The 24867-nt window shown below is 46.0% G+C and overlaps 1 protein-coding gene across 12 annotated transcripts in view; it reads left to right on the forward strand.

The window, feature by feature from the left end:
* Kif1b (kinesin family member 1B) overlaps positions 1–24867 on the forward strand; it is a 153607-nt gene that overhangs the window by 123317 nt on the left and 5423 nt on the right. For 7 of the 12 annotated variants that reach the window (XM_070037319.1, XM_070037329.1, XM_070037324.1 and 4 more), the window contains 13 exons: positions 2309–2417; positions 3845–3911; positions 5546–5630; positions 6149–6254; positions 9625–9651; positions 13782–13896; positions 15173–15306; positions 16253–16314; positions 17451–17596; positions 17776–18015; positions 20730–20801; positions 23336–23457; positions 24629–24778. In XM_070037319.1, coding sequence (XP_069893420.1) covers positions 2309–2417; positions 3845–3911; positions 5546–5630; positions 6149–6254; positions 9625–9651; positions 13782–13896; positions 15173–15306; positions 16253–16314; positions 17451–17596; positions 17776–18015; positions 20730–20801; positions 23336–23457; positions 24629–24778 — 1435 coding nt within the window. The remainder of the gene's footprint in view (positions 1–2308; positions 2418–3844; positions 3912–5545; positions 5631–6148; positions 6255–9624; positions 9652–13781; positions 13897–15172; positions 15307–16252; positions 16315–17450; positions 17597–17775; positions 18016–20729; positions 20802–23335; positions 23458–24628; positions 24779–24867) is intronic. The other 5 variants (XM_070037323.1, XM_070037325.1, XM_070037327.1 and 2 more) reach the window with 1 other exon arrangement.

The following is a 24867-nucleotide window of genomic DNA, read 5'->3' on the forward strand; positions in this document are numbered from 1 at the left end:
AGGCTAGCACTCTACCACTTGAGCCACAGTGCCACTTCCGGCTTTTTCTGCTTATGTGGTGCTGAGGAATCAAACCCAGGGCCTCATACATGCAAGGCGAGCACTCTACCGCTGAGCCACCTTCCCAGCCCCCACTTCAAGTTCTTGAGTGATTAATTTGAGATAAGAGTCTCACAGGGACTTTCTGTCCAAGCTGGCTTTGAACGATGATCCTCAGATCTCAGCCTCCTGAGTAGCTAGAATTACAGGTGTGAGCCACCAGTGCCTGACCTGTTGCTTTGGTTTTTTTTGTGCTGGGGATTGCCCACAGGCTTTGGCATTCTGGGCAAGAGTTCTATCTGAGATACACCCCAGCCTTTTGTTTGTTTGTTTTGGTACTTACAGTTTTGGTTACTGAACATTAGGTGACTACCAGAATCCAGAACTCTATTTTCTAGCATCACCAATGCATATGAAATTCAGCTGGGATGAATACTGGTAATAGGCTACACATTTGAATAATGCTATATATAAAACTAATAAAACCTAATTACATGTTGGTAGGTCTTCTTTGCCAAGATAACAGTCTATGTTGACCTATATTTTATAAGTTAAGGAAACACCTTAACCAAAGCCACATCAGCATTGCTAGGAATCCATGGAACAACAGATCACTTAATAGATTCCTGCATTTACACATTACACAAGTGGTTTCACTCAACATTAGAATCAATTGGGGAAATTAAACCAAGGGAAGGACTGTCAAACACATGTGTGTACTTATGCACACAAGACTGTAATGTGATTATTTGAGGTATGGTCTGGATCTCATTTTTTTTTTTTTTTTTTTTTTTGGTCATGGGGCTTTAACTCTGGGCCTGAGCGCTGTCCCACAGTTCTTCAGCTCAAGGTTAGCGCTCTACCACTTGAGCCACAGCACCACTTCTGATTTTCTGGTGGTTTAATAGAGTTTCATGGACTTTCCTGCCTGGGCTGGCTTTGAACTATGATTCTCAGATCTCAGCCTCCTGAGTAGCTAGGATTACAGGTGTGAGCCACTGGTGCCTGGCTATATATATACAGTTGTTTTTTTTTTTTTTTTGCAAGTCCTGGGGCTTGAACTGAGGGCCTGAGTACTGTTCCTGAGTTTCTTTTGATCAAGGCTAGCATTCTACCACTTGAGCCACAATGCCACTTCCACTTTTTCTCTAATCCTTTTTTTTTTTTTTTTTGTACTGGAGTTTGAACTCAGGGGCCTGCACGTTGCAAGGCAAGTGTTTTACCACATAAGCCACACACCTAGCCCATTTTGTATTTGTAGTTATTTTTCATAGGGTTCAGACCAGCCTATCTTTGCCTCCCAAGTAAGTGGGATTACAAGGGTGAGCTACCATACCCAGCTGGGCTTTTAGTGGCTCTTAGATGCAGGGAGGACTGGGAACCCGAGGTTGCAGGATGGTTTATCTCTCCAGCTCCACTGGAGCCCCGTGATATGCAAGGTTCTCCTCACTGCCCCCCACATAGTTCCCGTGTGATAGACACCATGCCACAAAATAAGGGATTCTGAAGTGTGAAGATCATTAGACTGATTTTGTGGCATATTTGCTTTGCACAAAACCTATTTTCTTGGGGCTGGGAAGGTGGCTCAGTGGTAGAGTGCTTGCCTTGCATGCCTGAGGCCCTGGGTTCGATTCCTCAGCACCACATAAGCTAAAAGAAAAAAGCCGAAAGTGGCGCTGTGGCTCCAGTGGTAGAGTGCTAGCCTTGAGCTGAAGAGCTGAGGGACAGCACCCAGGTCCAGAGTTCAGGCCCCATGACCGGACCCAAAAAAAACACAAAACTATTTTCTCACTTTTGGAAACTTTGGTCTGAGAAGGAAAAATATTGAGTCTCCATATTGTTCTCTTAGTGAAAGGTGCTAGCATAGTTAATAACGTTTTTCTGGGTCTTCTGCAGTGAAATCTATATCCTCTGACCCTCTGCCCTCCTCAAATGTGTTTTTAAAAACTGCTATTAGATGGGCTGGGAAGGTGGCTCAGTGGTAGAGCGCTCGCCTTGCATGCTCGAGGCCCTGGGTTCGATTCCTCAGCATCACATAAGAAAAAAGCCGGAAGTGGCACTGTGGCTCAAGTGGTAGAGTGCTAGCCTTGAGCTGAAGAGCTGAGGGACAGCGCCCAGGCCCAGAGTTCAGGCCCCACGACCGGACCCCAAAAAAAACAAAACAAAACAAAACAAAAAACTGCTATTAGAGAAGCTTATGCTTTTTGCTGAGTAAACTTGGATCAGATCATTACATCTTGTAAAAAAAGAAATTTTTTTTTTTTTTAAGTTCCAGCTACCAAGTTGAATACCCTGAGCAAAACCAGCCTTGGCCAGAGCATGAGCAAGTATGATCTTCTGGTTTGGTTTGAGATCAGTGAACTGGAGCCTACAGGAGAGTAAGTCCAACTTTGCAACATGTTTCAACATTAGGATATGTAATTCTGAATTATTACCATCCAATTTCCAATTTTGAATTAAATCTTGGTAGGCTTGGTACTTTATGCCAGGGGACTGACTCTCCAGTATTAATCATTAGGTTTACTTGTTACCAATGTCAGCAAGGTGATAAGGACTGCACTTGGTTGTGAACGACACATCCTGGTGATTGATCAGGAGCAGAGCAGAGGTAACAGACTGTACAGAGCATGGCAAAGGCACACATTGCTAATCACAGTGAGGAGATGGGGGCATGATGTGTCCCAAAGACCAAGTTTCCCCCCCTCAGCATTGTTATTTTTCATTCTAGGGTCTGTGCTGGCCATTGTAGGATATTCTGTAGCATCCCTTCCCTCTACTTCAAGATGCACATAGCACCTTCCCTCTCTAGTCATGGCAACCAAAATTGCCTCTAGTTACTGCCACATAGCCCTCACATAATATTGTCACTGGTCAAGGTCCCCGCTGACGGCCACTGGCCTGGATTAATACGATCACAGAAGCTTGCTTGTCTTTATGAACTGGGCTAGAGTACATGATTAGTGTAATTACTGTTTGTGGTTGCTTTTAAAGTACCTTTGGACAAACACAGTAGTGATTCTACGCCTGACATTGGCAGAGGCTGTATCAGTTCATGTAAAGGGCAAGCTATAATGTTCTATAACATTCTGTATATTTGCAGAAACCACCATTGCCTTCACCATTGAATGTGTATGAAGTCCCTACTGTAGGTTAAGAATGGCTCTGACAATCCTGTATGCAGTTGCCAATTGGTCAGCAGTGGAATTTGACTTTTCATAAACATTATGAGGGAGAGGTAGTTACAGTAATGGTTTTGCTGAATTAACTACTTTCTGGGTCTTAAAACTAGAGCCGGGTACCAGTGGCTCAGGCCTGTAATCCTAGCTACTCAGGAGGCTGAAACCTGAGGATTACAGTTCAAAGCCAGCCCAGACAAGAAAGTCCATGAGATTCTTATCTCCAATTAACCACCAGAAAACCAGAAGTGGTACTGTGGCTCAAGAGGTAGAGAGCTCGCCTTGAGCTGAAGAGTTCAGAGACAGCGCCCAGGCCCAGAGTTCAAGCCCCACTACTGACAAATAAAATAAAACTAGCTAGAATCTGAAATTATCCATTTCTTATTTCCTGTTGACTGCTAGTGCAGTTACACATTATTAAGCAAAGGGTGGAGCTGGAACCACAGCCTATTCTAGCACTTCATTCTAGTATGCACAATGAGGTTATATGTGACACCTCAGCTAAGGTGTCATGTCAGTGTGATTAAATGCAACATGGGTGAGAGAAATAAGGAATTTAAGTTGCTATAGCAATCTTAGAAGGCCTCATAGGTGCAGTCTCCCTGACTTCTGCATTTCTGTTTTTCTAGGTATATTCCCGCCGTTGTTGACCACACAGCAGGCTTGCCTTGCCAGGGGACATTTTTGCTTCATCAGGTACCAAAGCAGAGTAAAATAGTGCCTATGGAGACCCTCAAAAAGAGCTAAGAACCAGGTGCTATTGGTTCATACCTATAACCCTCGCTACTCAGAAGGCCCAGATCCAGAGGATTGTAGTTCAAGGCCAGCCCAGACAAAATACATTTGTGAGACTAATTACAAAATAACCAGCAGTCACAAGGTGCTGGTAGCTCACACCTGGAAGCCTAGCTGCTCCTGCCTCAGCCTACTAAGTGCTGGGATGGTAGGCGTGGACAGCTAAAAGTTCTTTTTTTGGAGGGTGGGAGAGGAAAACAAAAGTTCTTTATGATACCTGACTTATATGACTGTAACCCCTCTGTACATCACCTTTATAATAACAATATGCTTTTTAAAAATGAGGGTAGAGGGCTGGGAAGGTGGCTCAGTGGTAGAGTGCTTGCCTTGCATGCCTGAGGCCCTGGGTTCGATTCCTCAGCACCACATAAGCAAAAAAAAAAAAAAAAAAAAAAAAAAAAAAAAAAATGAGGGTAGAAGGCTGGGAAGGTGGCTCTGTGGTAGAGCACTTGCCTTGCATGCCTGAGGCCCAGGGTTCAATTCCTCAGCACCACATAAGAAAAAAAAGAAAAAAATGCTGGAAGTGGCGCTGTGGCTCAAGTGGTAGAGCGCTAGCCTTGAGCTGAAGAGCTGAGGGACAGCGCCCAGGCCCAGAGTTCAGGCCCCACGACCGGACCCCCCCCCAAAAAAAATGAGGGTAGAAGATGACAGTTTCAATGAGTGCTTGAAATGTATGCCCCCCCCATTTAAGAAATCAAAAGTAAATTCAAAGCCTGTTGTATTGGCACATGCCTGTAATCCCAGCACTGGGAGACTGACACAGGAGGATTCATTTTGAAGCTAGTCTGGGCTGCCTAGCAAGACACTGTCTCAACCAAACAAGTGAATTCACTCAGTGCTCAAAAATGTTTCAAAGCCAAGCACCAGTGTCTCACACCTGTAATCCTAGCTACTTAGGAGGCTGAGATCTGAGGATCTAGGTCCAAAGCCAGCCCAGGCAGAAAAGTGTGAGACTCCAATTAACGTCTCAGAAAAAGGCCAGAAGTGGCACTGTGGCTCAAGTGGTAGAGCACTAGCTTTGAGCAAATAAAGCTCCGAGACAGCATTTAGGCCCTGAGTTCAAGTCCTAGGACCGGCAAAGAACATGTTTCGGGGCCAGGTGGCCATTTTGCTTGGAGTCTTATACTCTGGGACACATAATCAAGGCATCTCTCTTAAAACCACATCCAGGGGCTGGGAATGTGGCTTAGTGGTAGAGTGTTTGCCTAGCATGCATAAAGCCCTGGGTTCCATTCCTCAGCACCACCTAAACAACAACAACAACAAAAAAGCAGAAGTGGTGCTGTGGCTCAAATGGTAGAGTGGTAGAGTGCTAACCTTGAGCAAAAGAAGCTCAGGGATAGTGCCCAGCCCCTGAGTTCAAGCCCCATTACTGGCAAAATAAAATAGAAACCACATCTATAGCTGACTATTGTTCAGTCCTTTGTTTAGAAGTGTAGATAGCTTTTTCCCTCCTCCTCCTCCTTCCGGCTCAACCGACATCAAACAACCTACAAGACACTTCCCCAGCTGAATGCCTCTCTTCCCTTACCCAGGGCATCCAGCGAAGGATCACAGTGACCATTATCCACGAGAAAGGAAGTGAGCTCCACTGGAAAGATGTTCGGGAATTGGTGGTAGGTGCGTACAACAGTCCGGCTCTTTAGCAGTGTCATTATTACCCCCTTTGGAGTACAGGGAATGTGTAGAAGGTTGTTCTGGGCAGGTAGAGGCCTTGAGTTAGAAACTTGTCTTGGGGGCTGGGAAGGTGGCTCAGTGGTAGAGCGCTTGCCTTGCATGCCTGAGGCCCTGGGTTCCATTCCTCAGCACCACATAAGCAAAAAGAAAAAAGCCAGAAGTGGCGCTGTGGCTCAAGTGGTAGAGTGCTAGCCTTGAGCTGAAGAGCTGAGGGACAGCGCCCAAGCCAAGTTCAGGCCCCACGACCGGACCCAAAAAAAGAAAAAAGAAAAGAAACTTGTCTTGGTTGTTGGGTGTAGCTGAGCACCGGTAGGCAGCCTGGGAGAGCCACTCAGGATCTGTGCTGACCCCTGACCTCCAAGGACTTGAAGTTACATAGAGATTGGAAAGTCTCTTTTTGGCTTAATAAATCTCCTATTTTGAATATGTCTGTCTTATGGTTCCTTTATCTTTTCTTCTAGGCCGGATTAGGAATAAGCCTGAGGTAGACGAAGCTGCCGTTGATGCGATCCTCTCCTTAAATATCATCTCTGCCAAGTCCCTGAAGTCCTCGCACAACTCCAGCAGGTGGGACTCTTAAGGAGTAAAATGGGTCAGCCCTTACTGGGGGTTGAAGGGGGAAATTAGACTCACTGTTTGCTGGGGTCTTCCCGTGTGAATGTGAATACAAATTCCCTCCTCATTCCAAAAAAATATATATATATTCTTCCCTTACCCACTCTGCTTTCCAAAAAGAAAGAAATGACTGGAGGTTTGTGTATGTGATCAGCTACCTTTAGGGAATGGACCTGCTTTGTCCATGAGTAGAAAGACCACTTAAAACTCAGCACGCTCCCCAAGGGTTTAGACGTACAGACTAGGGTCTGGGGATCTAACTCAGTGGTCAGTAACAAGGAAGAATAACTTGCCTGGCATGCTTAAGGCCCTGGGTTGGATCCCCAGTACCACCACCAAAAAAAAAAGGAAATGTACAGAGTGATCATACAAGTGAAATGGCAGCTGTGGAGAAAGGCTTTGCACTCTTCTTCCAAAGAACAATGAAACCTCTGGGTTTAGTACTTGCTTCTCATTTTCATTTTTGTGTAAAGCTGATCACTTAATATAATCTCTTACCCTCAAGATTGGCTGCTATCAGTAATAGATTTTTTTTTCTGGTCCTGGGTCTTGAACTGGGGGCCTGGGTTGTTGCTGAGCCTTTGTGCTCAAAGCTAGTGCTCTACTATTAGAGCCACTTCTAGCTTTTTCTGAGTAGTCGCCTAGAGATTAGAGACTTGTGGACTTTTTTGCCCAGGCTGGCCTCAAACCATGATCCTTAGATCTCAGCCTCCTGAGCCACCAGTGCCCAGCTTTTATTTTGTTTTTATCCTTAAACTATGTTTCTTTAAATTCCCTTTTATAATTAAGTGACAGCAGACCATGCATAAGGTTCAGATTAGATGGGAAGTGAGCCTCTTGGGTTCCTTTATCTTGGCAGGTAAGCTGTTAGGTCATTGTTGCAGTGACTCCATATCCTCAAGTCAGAAGGGCTGGGAAACAGGAGTGGTGGGGGCTTCTCTGTGCTTCTATCTGCCCCCGAAAAACTTGTTTTCACCTAGAAACAGAACAAAAAGCTTGGGCCAGAATTGATTTATTTCCTTGTGCTACAGTTTTTCCTAGGAAACAGGAACAAATTTATGTTTGCTTTTTTACATGTAAGAGGAATTGGCAGGGGCTGAGGAAGAGGAGGGAGTTGGGGTGACAGAGGTAAAGAGGGGTGCGTTGATCCTCCCTGACTAGAACTGAACAGTACAGTCTACATGACTATCTCTCTCCAGAAAGTCATTTATAGTCAATGTCCACCAGGCTTTTATCATTTTCTTTGCAACTTGAAAAATATCTTAAATTTCCCTAGGATATTTACCAAAATGTATCAGGAAAGATGGTGTTTGTTTGACTGAAATGTTGGTTGTGCCAAATTTGTGTATAGTAAAGTAACCTTGAGAAGTCCTTTGAGTCAAGCCCAAGTAGCAGCTCAGGGGCTGTAGGAAATGAGTTTGATTTTGTTATAAGAGTTAGTCTCAGGGCTGGGAAGGTGGCTCAGTGGTAGAGCACTTGCCTTGCATGCATGAGGCCCTAGGTTCAATTCCTCAGCACCACATAAGCAAAAAGAAAAAAGCCGGAAGTGGTACTGTGGCTCAAGTGGTATAGCGCTAGCCTTGAGCTGAAGAGCTGAGGGATAGAGCCCAGGCCCAGAGTTCAGGCCCCACGACAGGACCCAAAAAATCCAGCTCTTGCTCTAAGGTCAAATTCTTCTCTGTCTCTCCCCTCTCCCTCTTCCTTCCTCCTTTCTCTCTCTTCTCTCCTTTTTCTCTCTTCTCTTCTTTCTCTTTCTCCTCATACTCTTCTCTTCTTTCCTTTCTTTCTCTTCTCTTTTCTCCTTTTCTTCTCTCTCTCTCCTTTCTCCTCCACCTCCTCCCGGCCCCCCTCTCTTGTACTGGGGCTTGAACTCAGGGTCTCTCAGTCTAACTCTGCTTTTTAACTCACAGTTGGTGCTCTACCACTTGAGCCCTGGCTGTGTTACCAGATTTTTTGGTAATTAATTTGGGATAAGAGTCTCAAGAACTTTCTTGCCCAGGCTGACTTTGAACCACAATCCTTGGATCTCAACCTCCTGAGTAGCTAGGAGTATAGGCATGAGCCACTGGTGCCTGGCTGTTTTTTAAACAAGTCAAAATTTCTAGATATTTTGAAAACATTCAGATAGTTTCATTGAAACTATTTCTTTTAGCCTTCATGTTTCATCGATATATTTAATGTTTAATTTAACTAGGTAATTTTTTTTTTTTTTTTGGGTCCGGTCGTGGGGCCTGAACTCTGGGCCTGGGTGCTGTCCCTCAGCTCTTCAGCTCAAGGCTAGCGCTCTACCACTATGAGCCACAGCGCCACTTCCGGCTTTTTTCTGTTTGCTTATGTGGTGCTGAGGAATCGAACCCAGGGCCTCGAGCATGCAAGGCAAGCGCTCTACCGCTGAGCCACCTTCCCAGCCCTTAACTAGGTAATTATAATAATAAGCACAGCTGGGCACTGGTGGCTCACGCCTGTAATCCTAGCTACTCAGGAGGCTGAGATCTGAGGATCATGATTCACAGCCACCCTGAGCAGGAAAGTCCATGAGACTCTTGTCTCCTGTAAACCACTCAGAAAACTGGAAGGGGTACTGTGGCTCAAGCAGTAGAGTACTCACTTTGAGCTGAAGAGCTGAGGGACAGTGCTCAGGCCCAGAGTTCAAGACTGACAACCAACAAAATAAATTAATTAATTAATAAGAAAAAGAAGAAGCACAACTTTCAGAATGTAAGCAAGCAGATCAGTACTTTGGGGCTAATTGGGCATAAGGGACATCTTGCATGTGTTCAGATCTGGTATTTGAGTGAGGAGGAAAACAGGTTAATAAAGTGCATTGCTAAGTGAGTATGGCTATAAGAGCACTTTGTTCTAGTTGGCTAAAGCTTAATGGTTTAAGTTGTATAGAACTCTAAATTAGATGCATTGTGTATGTGTCTTAGAGGGCTTTTCTGGGACATTGATAATGGAGTATATATGATTGACAAAGACCATTGTTTATTTTCTTTCTAGTCCCATATTTTTGACTAATTAAGTTGGTTTTCCCTAGCTCCATAGCAACTTCTTACCATTCCCAATACTAAGTCCTCACTGAAAGGGTCATTAATAGAGATGGATTCCATATTCCCTCCCCTGTCCAGCATGTACCTTAGTTGGAAGTCTCAGGAAATGGACCTTGTCACTGTAAGCCTGAATCACAGGGTTCTCAGTTAATTGTCCATTTGAATTCACTTTGATTATTAGCTTGTTTGTTTTATTTATATATTTTTTCTTTCCTACATCTCTCTCCTTTATTTTGCTTGTACTAACAAAAGCCTTTTCTATGTTTTTGCAGGCTCTTTCTTGATAAGGATATTCCTAGGTATTTTCTGTTTGCTTTCTTTGTACATAAAGATTCTAGTTTATCAGAATACTTTATGTCTTATGACCCCCTGATTGCTATTTTATTTTAGTAGTTTATTCCCCATGTAAACCTAAGCTGTACCTAGAATAGAACAAAACCTTATTCTATGCCAAAAGACTGGTCTTAGGGCCCTGGGTTTTACAGATGTATGGATAGTTTCACATAAAATTTTTTTTTTGTCAGTCCTGGGGCTTGAACTCAGGCCTACACACTGTCCCAACGCTTTTTTTTTTGGGGGGGGTCCGGTCATGGGGCCTGAACTCTGAACTCTGGGCCTGGGCTCTGTCCCTCAGCTCTTCAGCTCAAGGCTGGTGCTCTACCACTTGAGCCACAGCACCACTTCCGGCTTTTTTTCTTTTTGCTTATGTGGTGCTGAGGAATCGAACCCAGGGCCTCATGCATGCAAGGCAAGCACTCCACCACTGAGCTACCTTCCCAGCCCCCAAAGCTTTTTTGTTCAAATCTAGTACTCTGCCACTTAGAACCAGAACTCCACTTTTGGTTTTCTGGTGGTCTCCAACCTGTCTGGGCTGGCTTCAAAACTCAATCCTCAGATTTCAGCCTCCTGAATAGCTAGGATTGAAGGCATAAGCCACGTGCCCAGCACTTGTTTTCTTAATGTCAGTACTGGGGCTTCAACTCAGGACTTCTTGCTGTCTACTTCTTGCCTCCAGCTTTTCTGCGGGACGGTAGTGCTCTACCACTTGAGTAACACCTTGACTCTGGCTGATTAATTAGGAGTCTCTCAAATTTGTCTGCTTTGGCTGGCTTCAAACTGATTCTTAGATCTCAGCCTACTGAGGTGCTAGGATTATAGATGTAAGCCACCGATGCCCAGCTGCTTTCTATTTTTTGTCTGCCCTTTCTCTTCAAAGCTTACAAAGTTTGTTGTGATGTAGCCTTGCAAATCCCTGTTTGCTTTCTTCTTTGTTTTGTGTTGTGTTTTGTTTTGTTGTCCTATGCCTTAGTAGAGAAAAGTGTAGCTATTTGGGTAGCTGCATCTGTAAGAAGAAGTGTTTTCATATAGTTTTAAACATTTCCTTTTCCCGTAAGGTGTGCTTGTCTCATCCTTTGTTTGTCTTGTATTTTTGTTGTTCTTTTGTTTTAGTTTTGGGGGTTGGCAGTACTGGGGTATGAACCCAGGGTCTTGCTCTTGTTAGGTAAGCACACTGTCACTTGATCCACACTTCCAGTCATTTTTGCATTAGATAATTTTTTTCAGATAGAGTCTCAGGTTTTGTCCCAGTCTGAGCTTGGACAGTTATCTTCCTTCTCAAGCTTCCTTCATGACTGGGATGACAGGTGTGTGCTACCATATCCAGGTTATTTTGTTGAAATGAGGTCTTCCTAACTTTTTTCCGGGATTGGCCTCAACCACAGTGAATCACTATCCTCTCAATCTTTGCCTCCAGAGTAGCTGAATCATAGACATGAGCCATCATATCTGGCCTTTCCCGTCTTTCTCTAATTTAGGGAAGAAAACGGAAGGGTTTTTGCCTGTCAAAATATGACAGACAATATATCCTGAAATGTTATATCTATGTTGGCTTTTTTTTTTTTTTTTTTTTTTTGTCATGAGGCTTGAACTCTGGGACTGTGTGCTGTCCCTGAGCTCTTTCACTCAAGGTAAGCACTCTACCACTTTGAGCCACAGCACCACTTCTGGTTTTCTGGTGGTTCATGCAGATAAGAATCTCATGAACTTTCCTGCCTGGGCTAGCTTTGAACTGTGATCTTCAGATCTCAGCCTCCTGAGTAGCTAGGATTACAGGCATGAGCCACCAGTGCCTAGCTATGTTATAGACATAAGGAATTTACCTCTAAGTTTGCATACTATCCAGATCACATTTCAGAGGTTCTTCTAGTGAACTCAAGAGGACTCATGAAGGAGGTGTGGGGCTCAGTGGTGGAATGCACAGCTTAGCGTGTGGTTCCATTCCCAGCACTGAAAAAGCAAAAAGCTGTACCAGGTGGCCACCATGTAAGAAGTTGGTTTTAAAATTGTTCAAAATGAATAAATTGAAATGAGTACATACTTTAAACAGTTACCTTAAACCTATTTGTAACCCTGCACTCTCCTGCAGCTTGCTTTAGAACATTGCTCAGCCCAGTCTCTGGTTTGGTTTTGTTTTGGTTTGGTTTTTTTGTTGTTGTGGTTGTCGGTCTTGGGGCTTGAACTCTAGGCCTGGGCATGTACCTCAGCTCTTCAGCTCAAGGCTAGCACTCTACCACTTGAGCCACAGCATCATTTCTGGCTTTTTCTGTTTAGGTGGTGCTGAGGAATGGAACCCAGGGTTTCATGCATGCAAGGCAAGCACTCTACCACTGAGCCACCTTCCCAGCCTCTCAGCCCAGTCTTCTTACAATGACCTTTCAATCAAAGCCACTTTTGCCTGGACACAGGTGGCTCACGCCTATAATCTAGCCACTAGGAGGGTGAGATCTGAGGATCACAGTTCAGCCAGCGCAGGTAGATGAATCCACAAGGCTCAGCTCCAGTCTAATCACACCAGAAATGGAAGCATGGCTGAAGTGATAGCGCACCAGCCATGATTGAAAAGGTCAAGCGAGAATGCAAGCAAGCCCCAGTGCCAACCAGCAAGCACATGCGCGTGCGCACACGCGCGCATACACACACACACACACACACACACACACACACACACAGAGCTTTCTCTGCCCCTTTCCAGAGGAAGAAATATGAGAGAGAGAATATAACTGCTGATTACCATTGGAAATCTGGAAAAGGAAACATCATTTGGGAAGAATAAGGAGGAATGTAATGGGCAGGAAAGGGGGTGCTACAAACACGCCTCCCTGGTGAGTCAGGCGAGCTGTGTTCTGCCTGTGGAGAGCTATGATGGTGGAGGGGCGATGTCCCTGCTAGGGTTCTGAGAAGGGACACACGGGCGGAGCTTGGAGTGGAACTGTGACTCCACCACCCACCGCAGTTTCACAGCACACTTGGCCTGTGGTGTTTTGCCAGTGAAGAAAAACAGTTTGTGGATATATACTAAATTTAGCTATGGTTGCTTCTTAAATACAAGATTGATTTTCAAATGGCTCTGGTAAAAAGTAGTGTATGGTAGGTAGTTGGCTGACTCTGGTGTTAAAAAGTCATTCTCAGCTAGTCTGGTGGCTCATACCTATAATCCTAGTTACTCAGGAGGCTGAGGTCTGAGGATCACAGTTCAAAGCCAGCCCCAGCAGGAAAGTCCAGGAGACGCTTATGTCCAATGAACCACCAGAAAACCAGAAGTGGCACTGTGGCTCAAGTGGTAGAACATTTCCCTTGAGCTGAAGAGCTAAGGGACAGCGCCCAGAGTTCAAGCCCTACAACTGACAAAAAAAAGAAAAAGAAAAAGAAAAATCATTCTCTTTTACTGAAATACCAGCTTTTGTTCTTTCATTCAAAACAAGACTCTAAATACCTCAATTCTATCTGTTCCAACCATATTTCTTAGTGAGATTTAGGTCTCTGATGATGGGAAGAGTGAAGCTTGCAAATGACTGGGTATTGGTTTCTGGCACTCGTAATTGACAAGACATCGCAGCTTACCTGGTCTTTCCCTTTCCTTTAGATGGTGTCCACACTTGTTCTTCTCACTCTTAATGTTCATAGAGGCTTGTTTAAAAAGAAAAAGGAAAAAAGACCGCAGCCAGTGAATGCCCCTGGGTGATGAGTGTGGCGAGTGGATGGAGCCTCGGCTTTCCCCTGGGAGCTGAGGCTCTTCTGGCGTTACGCTGTGGCGGGTAGAACGTTGGTGTTGGCCTGGGAGGCTCTAGATCCCTGAGAGCAGCAATGCATGGAGTAAGGGAATGCCAGCTTCTTTTTTTTTCTTTTTTCTTTTTTTCTTTTGCCAGTCCTGGGGCTTGAACTCAGGGCCTAGGCACTGTCCCTGACCAGATTCTCTGTGCTCAAAGCTAGCACTCTACCGCTTGAGCCACAGTGCCACTTCTGGCTTTTTCTGTGTATGTGGTACTGAGGAATGGAACCCAGGGCTTTATGCATGCTAGGCAAGCACTCTACCACTAAGCTACATTCCCAGCCCTGAATGACTAACTCTTTCTTGTCTTCCTGACTTCAGGACCTTCTATCGTTTTGAGGCAGTATGGGACAGCTCCCTGCATAACTCCCTTCTTCTGAACCGAGTGACGCCCTATGGAGAAAAGATCTACATGACCTTGTCGGCCTATCTAGAGGTGAGGAAACTCAGCACTTCAAGGACTGAGAACAACCAGCCTTGAGCAGCAGCCAAGTTATGGACGAAACAGTGAAAAGTGGACTAGTTTTCTTTTCCTTTCTTTCTTACATCCTTAAATGACTTACATGATTATATTTTCTGGATGTTCTGATTGTATTAGATTCTATTCCTAAACTATCAGTCAAATGATCCTTTTTTTTTTTTTTTGGTCAATCCTGGGGCTTGAACTCGGGGATTGGGAGCTGTCACTGAGCTTCTTTTCCTTTTTTTTTTTTTTTTTTGCCTGTCGTGGGGCTTAAACTCTGGACCTGGGCATTGTCCCTCAGCTCTTCAGCTCAAGGCTAGCGCTCTACCATATGAGTCACAGCACCACTTTCGGTTTTTTCTGCTTATGTGGTGCTGAAGAATCGAGCCCAGGGCCTCATGCATGCGAGGCAAGCACTCTACCACTGAGCCACCTTCCCAGCCCCCTGAGCTTCTTTTGCTTGAGGCTAGCACTCTATTGCTTGAGCCACAGAGCCACTTCTGACTTTTTCTTTTTTTTGGGTCCAGTCGTGGAGCCTGAACTCTGGGCCTGGGCGCTGTCCCTCAGCTCTTCAGCTCAAAGCTAACACTTGAGCCACAGCACCACTTCTGGCTTTTTTTTTCTTTTTGCTTATGTGGTGCTGAGGAATGGAACCCAGGGCCTCATGCATGCAAGGCAAGCGCTCTACCACTGAGCCATCTTCCCAGCCCCACTTCTGACTTTTTCTAAGTAGTTTATTGGAGTTAAGAATCTTACCGATTTTCCTGCCAGGACTGAACTTCTAACTGATCCTCAAATCTCAGCCTCCTGAGTAGCTAGGATCTAGCTGCCAGCACCTGACCCAGTCACCATTCCTGGAAAAATACAGGAGTTTAAGAAAATTACCCATTTGCATGGTTGTGATGGAGCTTGGTAGTGCTTTCACAGCACAGACCCTGGTGTTGGCCTGCCTTAAGTTCAATTCCTTGTTCTGCCACTTACTGCGTCTATGTTGTTGCATTAGCTTTGTGCCTATTAAAAAGGGTTAATAGGGTTTAAATAGCATTTAATCTTAGAGGAAAATAAGTGATCTATCACATGCACTAACTGACCTTGCATTTATTGTTTGTTGAATAGCGATTGACATAATTGGTAGAAGGGAAACCCTCCTATCTCACATCTGAGACTAGCTTTCCAAATTCACTGTGGCAAGCCTACAGCCCCAGTACTATGTCTGCATTTACTCAGCTGCACTCTTACCTTCTTTCAGCTGGATCATTGCATCCAGCCAGCTGTCATCACCAAGGATGTGTGCATGGTCTTCTATTCCCGAGATGCCAAGATCTCACCACCACGCTCTCTGCGCAGCCTCTTTGGCAGTGGCTACTCAAAGTCACCAGACTCGTAAGTTTAGCTTCCAGTTTCTTTGCCCATTACAACAGAATCAGCTTGCTGCTCTTAAACCATGTGGGAAATGGAGTGACTCACATGCTGGCATTTAATAAAATATTGATGGATAGATGGATGAGTTAGTGAAGGCAGGAGGAATGTTACATAATGAACACTTCTGGAAACAGTTTTGCAAGGACCAATTGATGCCCTTAATATTTATTATAGATTACCATTGGAGTTTTGTTCTTAAGATGCATTATGCCCATTTAAGACATTACATGAAAGCCGGGCACTGGTGGCTCACGCCTGTAATCCTAGCTACTCAGGAGGCTGAGATCTGAGGATCACGGTTCAAAGCCAGCCTGGGCAAGAAAGTCCATGAAACTCTTATCTCCAATAATCCACCAGAAAACCAAAGTGGTGCTGTAGCTCAAGAGGTAGAGCTCTAGCCTTGAGCTGAAGAGCTGAGGGACAGTGCTCAGGCCCAGAGTTCAAGCCCCACTACCGACCAAAAAAAAAAAAAAAGACATTACATGAATATGTCAACAAGAATAGTATGGAAAAAATGAATAATGATAAAACAAGTATTTTCTGTTACTGTGACCCAGTGGAAGAGCCGCTCCCTTCCTTATCGCCGTCCCCGCGGCTTACTGTGTATCAGTTTGCTCCGGTCAGTCTTTTCCCTTATCCCCTCTGTCCTTTGGTAAGAAAAGAATTTTTAGTTTATACATCTGTACTTAAATTTTTCTATTCATCATCCTATTTTATTCATTCTGTTGAAATAGTAGTAGTCCAAAGATTAAGAAAAGACAAACTACAACTTTGGAGTAGGAAAAAGGAAATGCCGGCCATGATAGCTGAGAGTGCGTTGCAGCCCCTGCAGAGGAGCCAGAGGGAACTGTTCCTGCTTTTCTGCTATAAGGAAATTAAGCAGTTGTTCCATTTTATTTTCAAACAGTAATCGGGTCACTGGAATTTATGAACTCAGCTTATGCAAGATGGCAGATACAGGTAGTCCAGGTAAGCTGTTAAGAATAGAGGAGGTGATATTATTACAGCACGTGCTTCATAGATACTGAAAAAATCCAAAACTGTAGTGTGCCCATGTAGGATAGATATTTTCTTTTTCTTTTCTTTCTTTCTTTTTTTTTTTTTTTGAACTCTGAACCTGTTAATTGGCTTTTGCTCAAGGCAAGCACTCTACCACTTGAGCCAAAGCACCACTTCCAACTTTTTTGAGTGGTTTATTGGAGACAGAAATCTCACAGACTGAAAGTGGTGCTGTGGCTCAAGTGGTAGAGCGCTAGCCTTGAGCTGAAGAACTGAGGGACAGCGCTCAGGCCTAGAGTTCAAGCCCCATGACAGACAAAGAAAAAAATCTCACAGACTTTCTTGATTGAGCTGGCTTTGACCCTAGATCTTCAGATTTCAGCCTCCTAAGTAGTTAAGATTACAGGTGTGAGCCACTGGTACCCAGTGGTATTTTTCTTACCAAAGAAAACTATTTTAGAAACTGTTTTTACTGGCAAACCTGTTTTGTGGTGGTGATGGTAAGGTACAACATTGTTTAATTTCAAATAAGGTGATTATTAAAGTTTTACCAAATAAAATGTGGGATATGAAATTTTATAAGAAATTTGAGGCCGGGTACCAGTGGCTCACACCTGTAATTGTAGCTACTCAGGAGGCTGAGACCTGAGGATCTCAGTTCAAAGCCAGCCCGGGCAGGAAACTCCATGAGACTCTCATCTCCAATAATAAACCACTCAGAAAACCAGAAGTGATGCTGTGGCTCAAGTGGTAGAGTGCTCACCTTGAGCTGAAGAGCTGAGGGACAGCACCCAGGCCCAGAGTTCAGACCCCATGACTGGCAAAAAAAAAAAAAAGTTCCTTCTTGCAAGGCATTGGTGGCTCATGCCTGTAATCCTAGCTACTCAGGAGACTGCGATCTGAGGATCACGGTTCAAAGCCAGCCTGGGCAGGAAAGTCCATGAGACTCTTATCTCCAATGAACCACCAGAAAACCGGAAGTGGCGCTGTGGCTCAAGTAGTAGAGCTGTAGCTTTGAGCTGAAATGCTCAGGGACAGCACCCAGGCCTTGAGTTGAAGCCCCATGACCGACCAAAAGAAAAAAAAAATGTTCCTTCTTGTCATAGGTATGCAGAGAAGGAGGCGAAAAGTCTTGGATACTTCAGTGGCATACGTGCGGGGAGAAGAGAACTTAGCAGGCTGGAGGCCTCGTGGAGACAGCCTCATCCTGGAACACCAGTGGGAGCTGGAGAAGCTGGAGCTGCTGCATGAGGTACAAGGGGCAGGAGGGGCCCAGGGCAAGGGTGCTGGAGCAAGATGCTCACAGGCCTTCCCCGCCTAATCTGTGTCACCATGGCTTCTCAGTTTTCTGAGATGATGCAAGCGTAGTATTAGACTTATTAAAGTCTATTTGAAATTTGTTTGCTGAGGTAGTGGTGTTGGTCTTCTCAGGTGGAAAAAACCCGCCACTTCCTGCTGCTGCGTGACAGACTTGGTGACAGTATCCCCAAGTCCCTGAGCGACTCGCTGTCCCCTAGCCTCAGCAGTGGGACCCTCAGCACCTCCACCAGCATCTCCTCTCAGATCTCAACCACCACCTTCGAAAGCGCTGTCACCCCCAGCGAGAGCAGCGGCTACGACTCAGCAGACATCGAAAGCCTGGTGGACCGCGAGAAGGAGCTGGCTACCAAGGTGGGCATCCTTCCTGCTGGCTGAGCAGCCCGCCCGAGGCCCGGAGCCGTTCTCTTACTCATCTATTGTCAGTCCTTTTTTTTTGAGAGCCACTGGGTCCAAGGCCTATACTTGCGCATAACAGAAAATAACATTCATTATTTAACCACAATAGAAAAAAAATGATAAAAGAAAAGAAAATGACACTCAAATCCTACCCATAGGCTTGAAACTGTGGGTGACAAGCAAAGGTTCTTGCGGGTGACTCTCAGGTGTAGAAATGTGAGGCAGATGGCTGAAAAGGAAGTAGGAAAATCAAAGGACTTTGTGTTTTCCTTGTTTTAGAAACAGAATAGTCTTCTACTTGGTTTAGAAAAAATTTTCCATCTAACGTATGAGCCTTTTACTGCCTGAGTGAATTGCAACTAAAGAGATGTTTTACATTCTTAAGGACTTCTTTTTTTTTTTTTTTTTTCTGGCACTCGTCGGGCCTAACCTCTGGGCCTGGGCGCTGTCCCTCAGCTCTTCAGCTCAAGGCTAACTCTCTACCACTTGAGCCACAATGCCACTTCTGGCTTTTTCTGCTTATGTGGTTGCTGAGGAATCGAACCCAGGGTCTCGTGCATGTGAGGCAAACACTCTACCACTGAGCCACCTTCCCAGTCCCTCTTAAGCACTTCTTTTTTTTCTTGGTCATGGGGGCTGAACTCTGGGTTTAGGTGCTATCTCTCAGCAATTCAGCTCAAGGCTAGTGCTCTACCACTTGAGCCACGGCGCCACTTCGGGCTTCTTTCTGTTTATGTGGTGCTGAGGAATCGACCTCAGGGCCTCATGCATGCGAGGCAAGCACTCTACCACTGAGCCAACTTCTAGCCCTTAAGCACTTTTTAACTATGGTGTTTGCAGTAATTCTGTGGGAGGTGGGGGTGGGGAGGAGGTCTGGGTCTATGTGCTGGAACTGAGAATTGAACACAGGACCTGGGTGATCCTCAGATCTCAGCCTCCTGACTAGCTACAATTACTAGTCCCCAGCCACAAATTGATTTTTGTAGTTTTAAAAATGGGTTGGAGCCAAGCGCCGGTGGCTCATGCCTGTAAATCCTAGCTACTGAGGAAGCTGAGCTCTGAGGATCACGGTTCAAAGCCAGCCCCAGCAGGAAAGTCTATGAGACTCTTATCTCCAATAAAGCAACAGAAAACCAGAAGTGGTGCTGTGGCTCAAGTGGTAGAGTACTAGCCTTGAGCTGAAGAGCCCAGGGACAGCGCCCAGGCCCAGAGTGCAAGCCCCAGGACTGACCACAAAAAGTGGGGGGGCATCTAAGACCAGGTCTCAAACTTGGTATCTGACACTTGCTTTCATTTGTTGGCTGATGCTCTGCACCTGAGCTGTGGCTCCAACACAAAGTGGATCATGCTGTAATCCTAGCTACTCAGGAGGCTGAGATCTGAAATCGCAGTTCAAAACCAGCCCAGAAAGGAAAGTCTGTGAGACTCTTTTATCTCCAATTAAGCACCAAAAAACCAGAAGTGGGGTCTGGGAAGGTGGCTCAGTGGTAGAACTCTTGCCTTGCATGCATGAGGCCCTGGATTCGATTCCTTAGCACCACATAACTAAACAGAAAAAAGCTGGAAGTGGCGCTGTGGCTCAAGTGGTAGAGCGCTGAAGAGCAAGGGACAGTGTCCAGGCCCAGAGTTCAGGCCCCACGACTGGACCCAAAAAAAAAAATTTTTTTTAACCGGAAGTGGACCATTTCAAGGCCCTGAGTTCAAGCCCCAAGACTGGCACACACACACAAGGCTCTTTATATCAAACCATTAATTTTATTGCATAGATACACTAGCTTTCCTTGATGTTTATAGTTAATTTCTCAAGCTTGGACAATATCTGTGTCCCAGCCTAAGATGTTTTGGTTTTGTTTAGGTTTTGATCCTAGAGTTAAACTCAGGGCCTGGATGCGGTCCCTGAGTGTTTTCACTCAAAAAATGGCACTCTACCACTTGAGGCATAACTCTAATTTCTGCTTCTTGATGATTAATTGGAGATAAGACTTTCAGGGAAAGCCAAGTGCCTGTCATCCTAGCTACTCAGGAGCCTGAGATGTGGGAATCTCGGTTCAAAGCCAGGCCAGGCAGGAAAGTCCGTGAGATCTTATCTCCAATTAACCACCAGAAAACTGGAAGTGGTGCTATGACTCAAATGGTAGAACACTAGCTTTGAGTGCAAAAGCTCAAACAGCTCAGGGACAATGCCAAAGCCCTTAGTTCAAGCCCTAGGATGGGAGGTGGGAATGCTGGGCGCTAGAGGCTTACACTTGTAATCGTAGCTACTCGGAGGCTGAGATCTGACGATCATGGTTCAAAGCCAGCCAGAAAATTCCCCATGAGACTCTTACCTCCAATTAACCACTCAAAAAACAGAAGGGGCACTGTGGCCCAAGTGGTAAAGTGCTACCTTGATCACAAAGAGACTAGGAGACAGCACCAGGGCCTGAGGTCAAGCCCCACAACCATCAGGAGAGAGAGAGAGTCTCACAGAGTGAGACTCTCGCTGCCCAGTCTGGTTTTGAACCATGATCCTCTGATCTCAGCCTCCTTAGTAGCTAGGATTATAGGCATGAGCTCCTAGAGCCAAGCAGCCTAGGTTTTTTAAAGCCTGTTTGTTCCCCTCCTGCCTTCCACCCAGGGCTTTGTGTAGTCATGGAAGTTATCAGCTTACCCTTCTTTCTCTTCTCTAGTGCCTGCAGCTTCTCACCCACACCTTCAACCGAGAATTCAACCAGGTCCACAGCAGCATCAGTGACTGCAAGGTGAGCGAGCACCTGGAGACCGTCATTTTTAGCCAGTGGAGCAGCCCAGATTTACTGTCCCCAGCATTGCCGACTTTAGAGTGTTATGTTCAGTATGTGCTACAGTGGGGCTCTGGTGGCTCATGTCAGTAATCAGTAATCCCAGCTACTCAGAAGTCTGAGATCTGAGGAGAACAGTTAAAAGCCAGCTTGTGCACACATACACACATCCATGAGACTTATCTCCAACCAACTAGCTTAATGTAATATGTAAAAGAAAAATGTTTTTTTAAAAGATGTATGACATGTTGCCCTTGTATTGTGTTCTGAATGTTCAGTGTGAGTACGCTGACTTCTGTGTCTCTTGGGGTGATTATCAAAAGGGAGACATTGTTTTTTCTCTGAACCCCCTTAGAGGATACGCAGGAAATGATGAATTGTGTAATAGCAAACAAGGAAGTGCTAAGGCTCTAAGTGACACATAGTTCAGTGCCTTCCACAGAGAGTGAGATGCTTGAAAAAGCTTTGTCATCTCCTCTGTCCTAGTCAGCGTGTGCCAGCTCATTCCGTCTGGGACTTGAACACTTAATGTTCCTGGAAGAGCCTCTGTCCTGATATGCATTATGGGGAGGGAGGATGGATATTATGGGCTTGATCTGTCACTTTACCTCTTGAACCACACCTCCGCTTCCAGCTTTTTATGCTGGCTAATTATTATAAGAGTCTCTTGGAGCCAGGTGCTGGAGGCTCATGCCTATTATCCTAGCTACTCATGAGGATTGCAGTTTAAAACCAACCCAGCTGGGAAGGTGGCTCAGTGGTAGAGTGCTTGCCTTGCATGCATGAGGCCCTGGGTTCGATTCCTCAGCACCACATAAGCAAAAAGAAAACAAACAGCCCAAAGGAGCTTAGGGACAGAACCCAGGCCCAGAGTTCAAGGCCCAGGACTGCCCCCCACCACCACCACCAAAAGAATCTCTTGGATTTGTCTGTCTGGGCTGGCTTCAAATCTCAGTCCTCAGATTCAGCCTCCTTAGTAGCTAGGATTACAGGGATTAGCCACTGGCACCCTGCCTTTCCTTCTAGATATTTTCACGCCTGGCTTCCTTTTTGCTTCCATGTTTTTTGTTCCAAGTTTGTCTCTTTGGGCTGGACCTCCGTAACCACTCAGGGCAAACTGGAAGCTCGCTGGAACTTTCTACATCCCACTGTTAACTCTCCCTTTTTTGCTGAAGCACTTATTACTGCTTGATTCTTTTTGATGTTTTATTGAGCCAGGCAGGAAGGCATAAACCTGAAATCCTAGCTATTTGGGAAGTAGAAATCAGAGGATCATGGTTCAAGGCCAACCTGAACCAAAATAGTTCACAAGACTCCATCTCAACCCATGGCTGAACTCAGCAGTGTACGCCTGCTGTCCTAGAACCCAGGGGAGCACGCACAGAAGGATGACATTCTAGGCATAAAGCCCTGTCACAGGAAATAACCCAAAGAGTGTTTGTGGAGTGGCTCCAGTGGCAGAGCACCTGCCTAGCAAGTGTAAGGTTCTAAGTTCAAACCCCAGAACTACCCAAAAGAAAAAGAGAAGAAACGTTTTGTGGAGGGATTTAGTGTCTACTTTCTCCACGAGAGGAAGTTCTTGGTCATTTTGTTGTTGTTGTTGTTGGTCGTGGGGCCTGAACTCGGTGCCTGGGCGCTTCCCTCAGCTCTTCAGCTCAAGGTGAGCGCTCTACCACTTGAGCTACAGCGCCACTCCTGGTTTTCTGGTGGTTTATTGGAGATAGGAGTCTCACGGTCTCTCCTGCCCGGGCTGGCTTTGAACTGCAATCCTCAGATCTCAGCCTCCTGAGTAGCTAGGATTACAGGCGTGAGCCACCAGCGCCTGACTCTTGGTCATATTGTAGAACAACTCCTGGCATGCTGGGAGTGCCCAATGCACATGCGCATGAACTTACTGACTCCATGCCAGAGGCCTAAGGCAGCCTTGTCGACCTTGTCAATGTCGAGGGGTGTGGGTTCTGTTTATCTGCTTTTCTATGCAGGGACACAACCCAGGGCCTGGAAGCATTCTACCACTGAGCTACACTGTCCCCAGCCCCCCTTTTGAAAATGTCATGATTCAGAACATGAAAGACTTGTCTTATCTTCTGATATTGTCTGCAGGCTTGTTTTCTTGTTTTTTTGTTTTGTTTTGTTTTGTTTTTGTTGGTCGTGGGGCTTGAACTCTGGGCCTGGGCGCTGTCCCTCAGCTCTTCAGCTCAAGGCGAGCATTCTACCACTTGAGACACAGTGCCACTTCTGGTTTTCTGAGTGGTTTATTGGAGATAAGTCGTGTGGACTTTCCTGCCTGGGCGGGCTTTGAACCGCGATCCTCAGATCTCAGCCTCCTGAGTAGCTAGGATGACAGGCGTGAGCCGCCAACGCCGGCCAGGCTTGTTTTCTTTAGTGGTCTTCTGCAGCAGGCACAGAAGGGAGGTGCGGCTCATGTCAGCCCCTCTCGGCAGAGCAAGCTTCCTGCTGCTCAGGCTCACTGGCTATGTCCTTCTTATTTCCAGTTGTCTGACGTCTCTCCGATCGGACGGGACCCGTCTGTGTCCAGTTTCAGCAGTGCTACCCTCACTCCATCCTCCACCTGCCCCTCTCTGGTTGACTCGAGAAGCAACTCTGTGGATCAGAAGTAAGTGCCCAGGTTTCAGGGAGAGAAACCAGTCTGCGAATGAGGGGAAATGTCAGCTCTCCTCTGCTGTGGTTCTCAGCGAGGGCAGCACCATCCCCTTAGGCAGCGCTCAGAAACGTATGGGAGCCTTTTCTCATTAAATTTTATTCAGCTGGGTTTTATTAAGTAGGTGGTTCCTACCTGTCATCCTAGCTACTCAGGCAGCTGAGATCTGAGGATCACACTTCAAAGCCAGCCCAGGCAGTAAAGTCCATGAGACTCTTATGTCCAATGAACAACCAGAAAACCGGAAGTGGCCCTGTGGCTCAAGTGGTAGAGCACTCGCCTTGAGCTGAAGAGCTGAGGGACAGCGCCCAGACCCAGAGTTTAAGCCCCATGACTGAAAAAAAATTTTTTTTTATTAAATTTTGGGTGCTATCAACCACACAGGAAAGAAAAGCTAGCTAAACCTGACATACTATCTTAGCTATACCAACTCAAGAAGAGAGAAAATGAGTTTCTTGGAATCAGAGGCCAAACTGTTCTGTAGAGACACACATAGCAACAAAGCAGAGGATTTGCTTTCTCACGAACGGCTGGGAGGAGTCGTGGTCAGCAGTAGAGCCGGGTCTGCCCTGCCTCATCTGCTTGCTTCCTGCCTTCCCCAAGGCAGTGCCTAGAGTCTGTAAGAAGCATGGTAAAGCACAATGGCTAAACCCCACCCCAAGCCTCTCTGGGGGTCTGGGTCCAGCTAGGGACTTGAATGTCTTGGTTTCCCAGGTGGAGCTGCTGCTCTTGGTCAGGTTACCACATGTTGAGAACTACTGCCCCAGGTCTGGCCTTGGGGCTAATGCAGGGCAGGTTTGTTTTTGTTCCTAGAGGAGGGCGTGGGACTGGCTGGGTGGGCACCAGCATCCTCTGCGTGCTGGAATCCAGTGTTAGCTTTGGGAAAGCATCTTGTCTTCTCAGCTGAGCTCTCTGAAACTAATGTGAGCCCCTGGTGCCCTGAGAGAGGCGTGCGTCTCCCTGGTAAGGTGGTTGTGCAGACACCTGATGTCACTGAAATGAGGGCTGGGGATCGTTGAACTGGGGTCTCACTATGGTAGGCCAGGCTGGCTGTAAGTGCTGGGATTATAAGCGTGCACCACCATGCCTGGCATTTGAACCTTTCTCTAACCTCTGTCTTTTAAAGGACCCCAGAAGCCAACTCCAGGGCCTCTAGCCCCTGTCCAGAAATGGAGCAGTTTCAGATTGTCCCAACTGTGGAGACACCTTATTTGGCCCGAGCAGGAAAAAATGAGTTTCTCAATCTTGTTCCAGATATTGAAGAAATTAGACCAGGGTGAGTGCTGCCTTGTCCTGGGACAGACCACAAGCCTGTGTGAGTGTGTTGCTGTCCAGTGCGCACTGACGGGGCGGGGGGAGGGGGGG

Source organism: Dipodomys merriami, unplaced genomic scaffold (assembly GCF_024711535.1).
Source record: "Dipodomys merriami isolate MVZ:Mamm:240054 unplaced genomic scaffold, mDipMer1.0.p SCAF_28, whole genome shotgun sequence".
Classification (NCBI taxonomy): Eukaryota; Metazoa; Chordata; class Mammalia; order Rodentia; family Heteromyidae; genus Dipodomys; species Dipodomys merriami.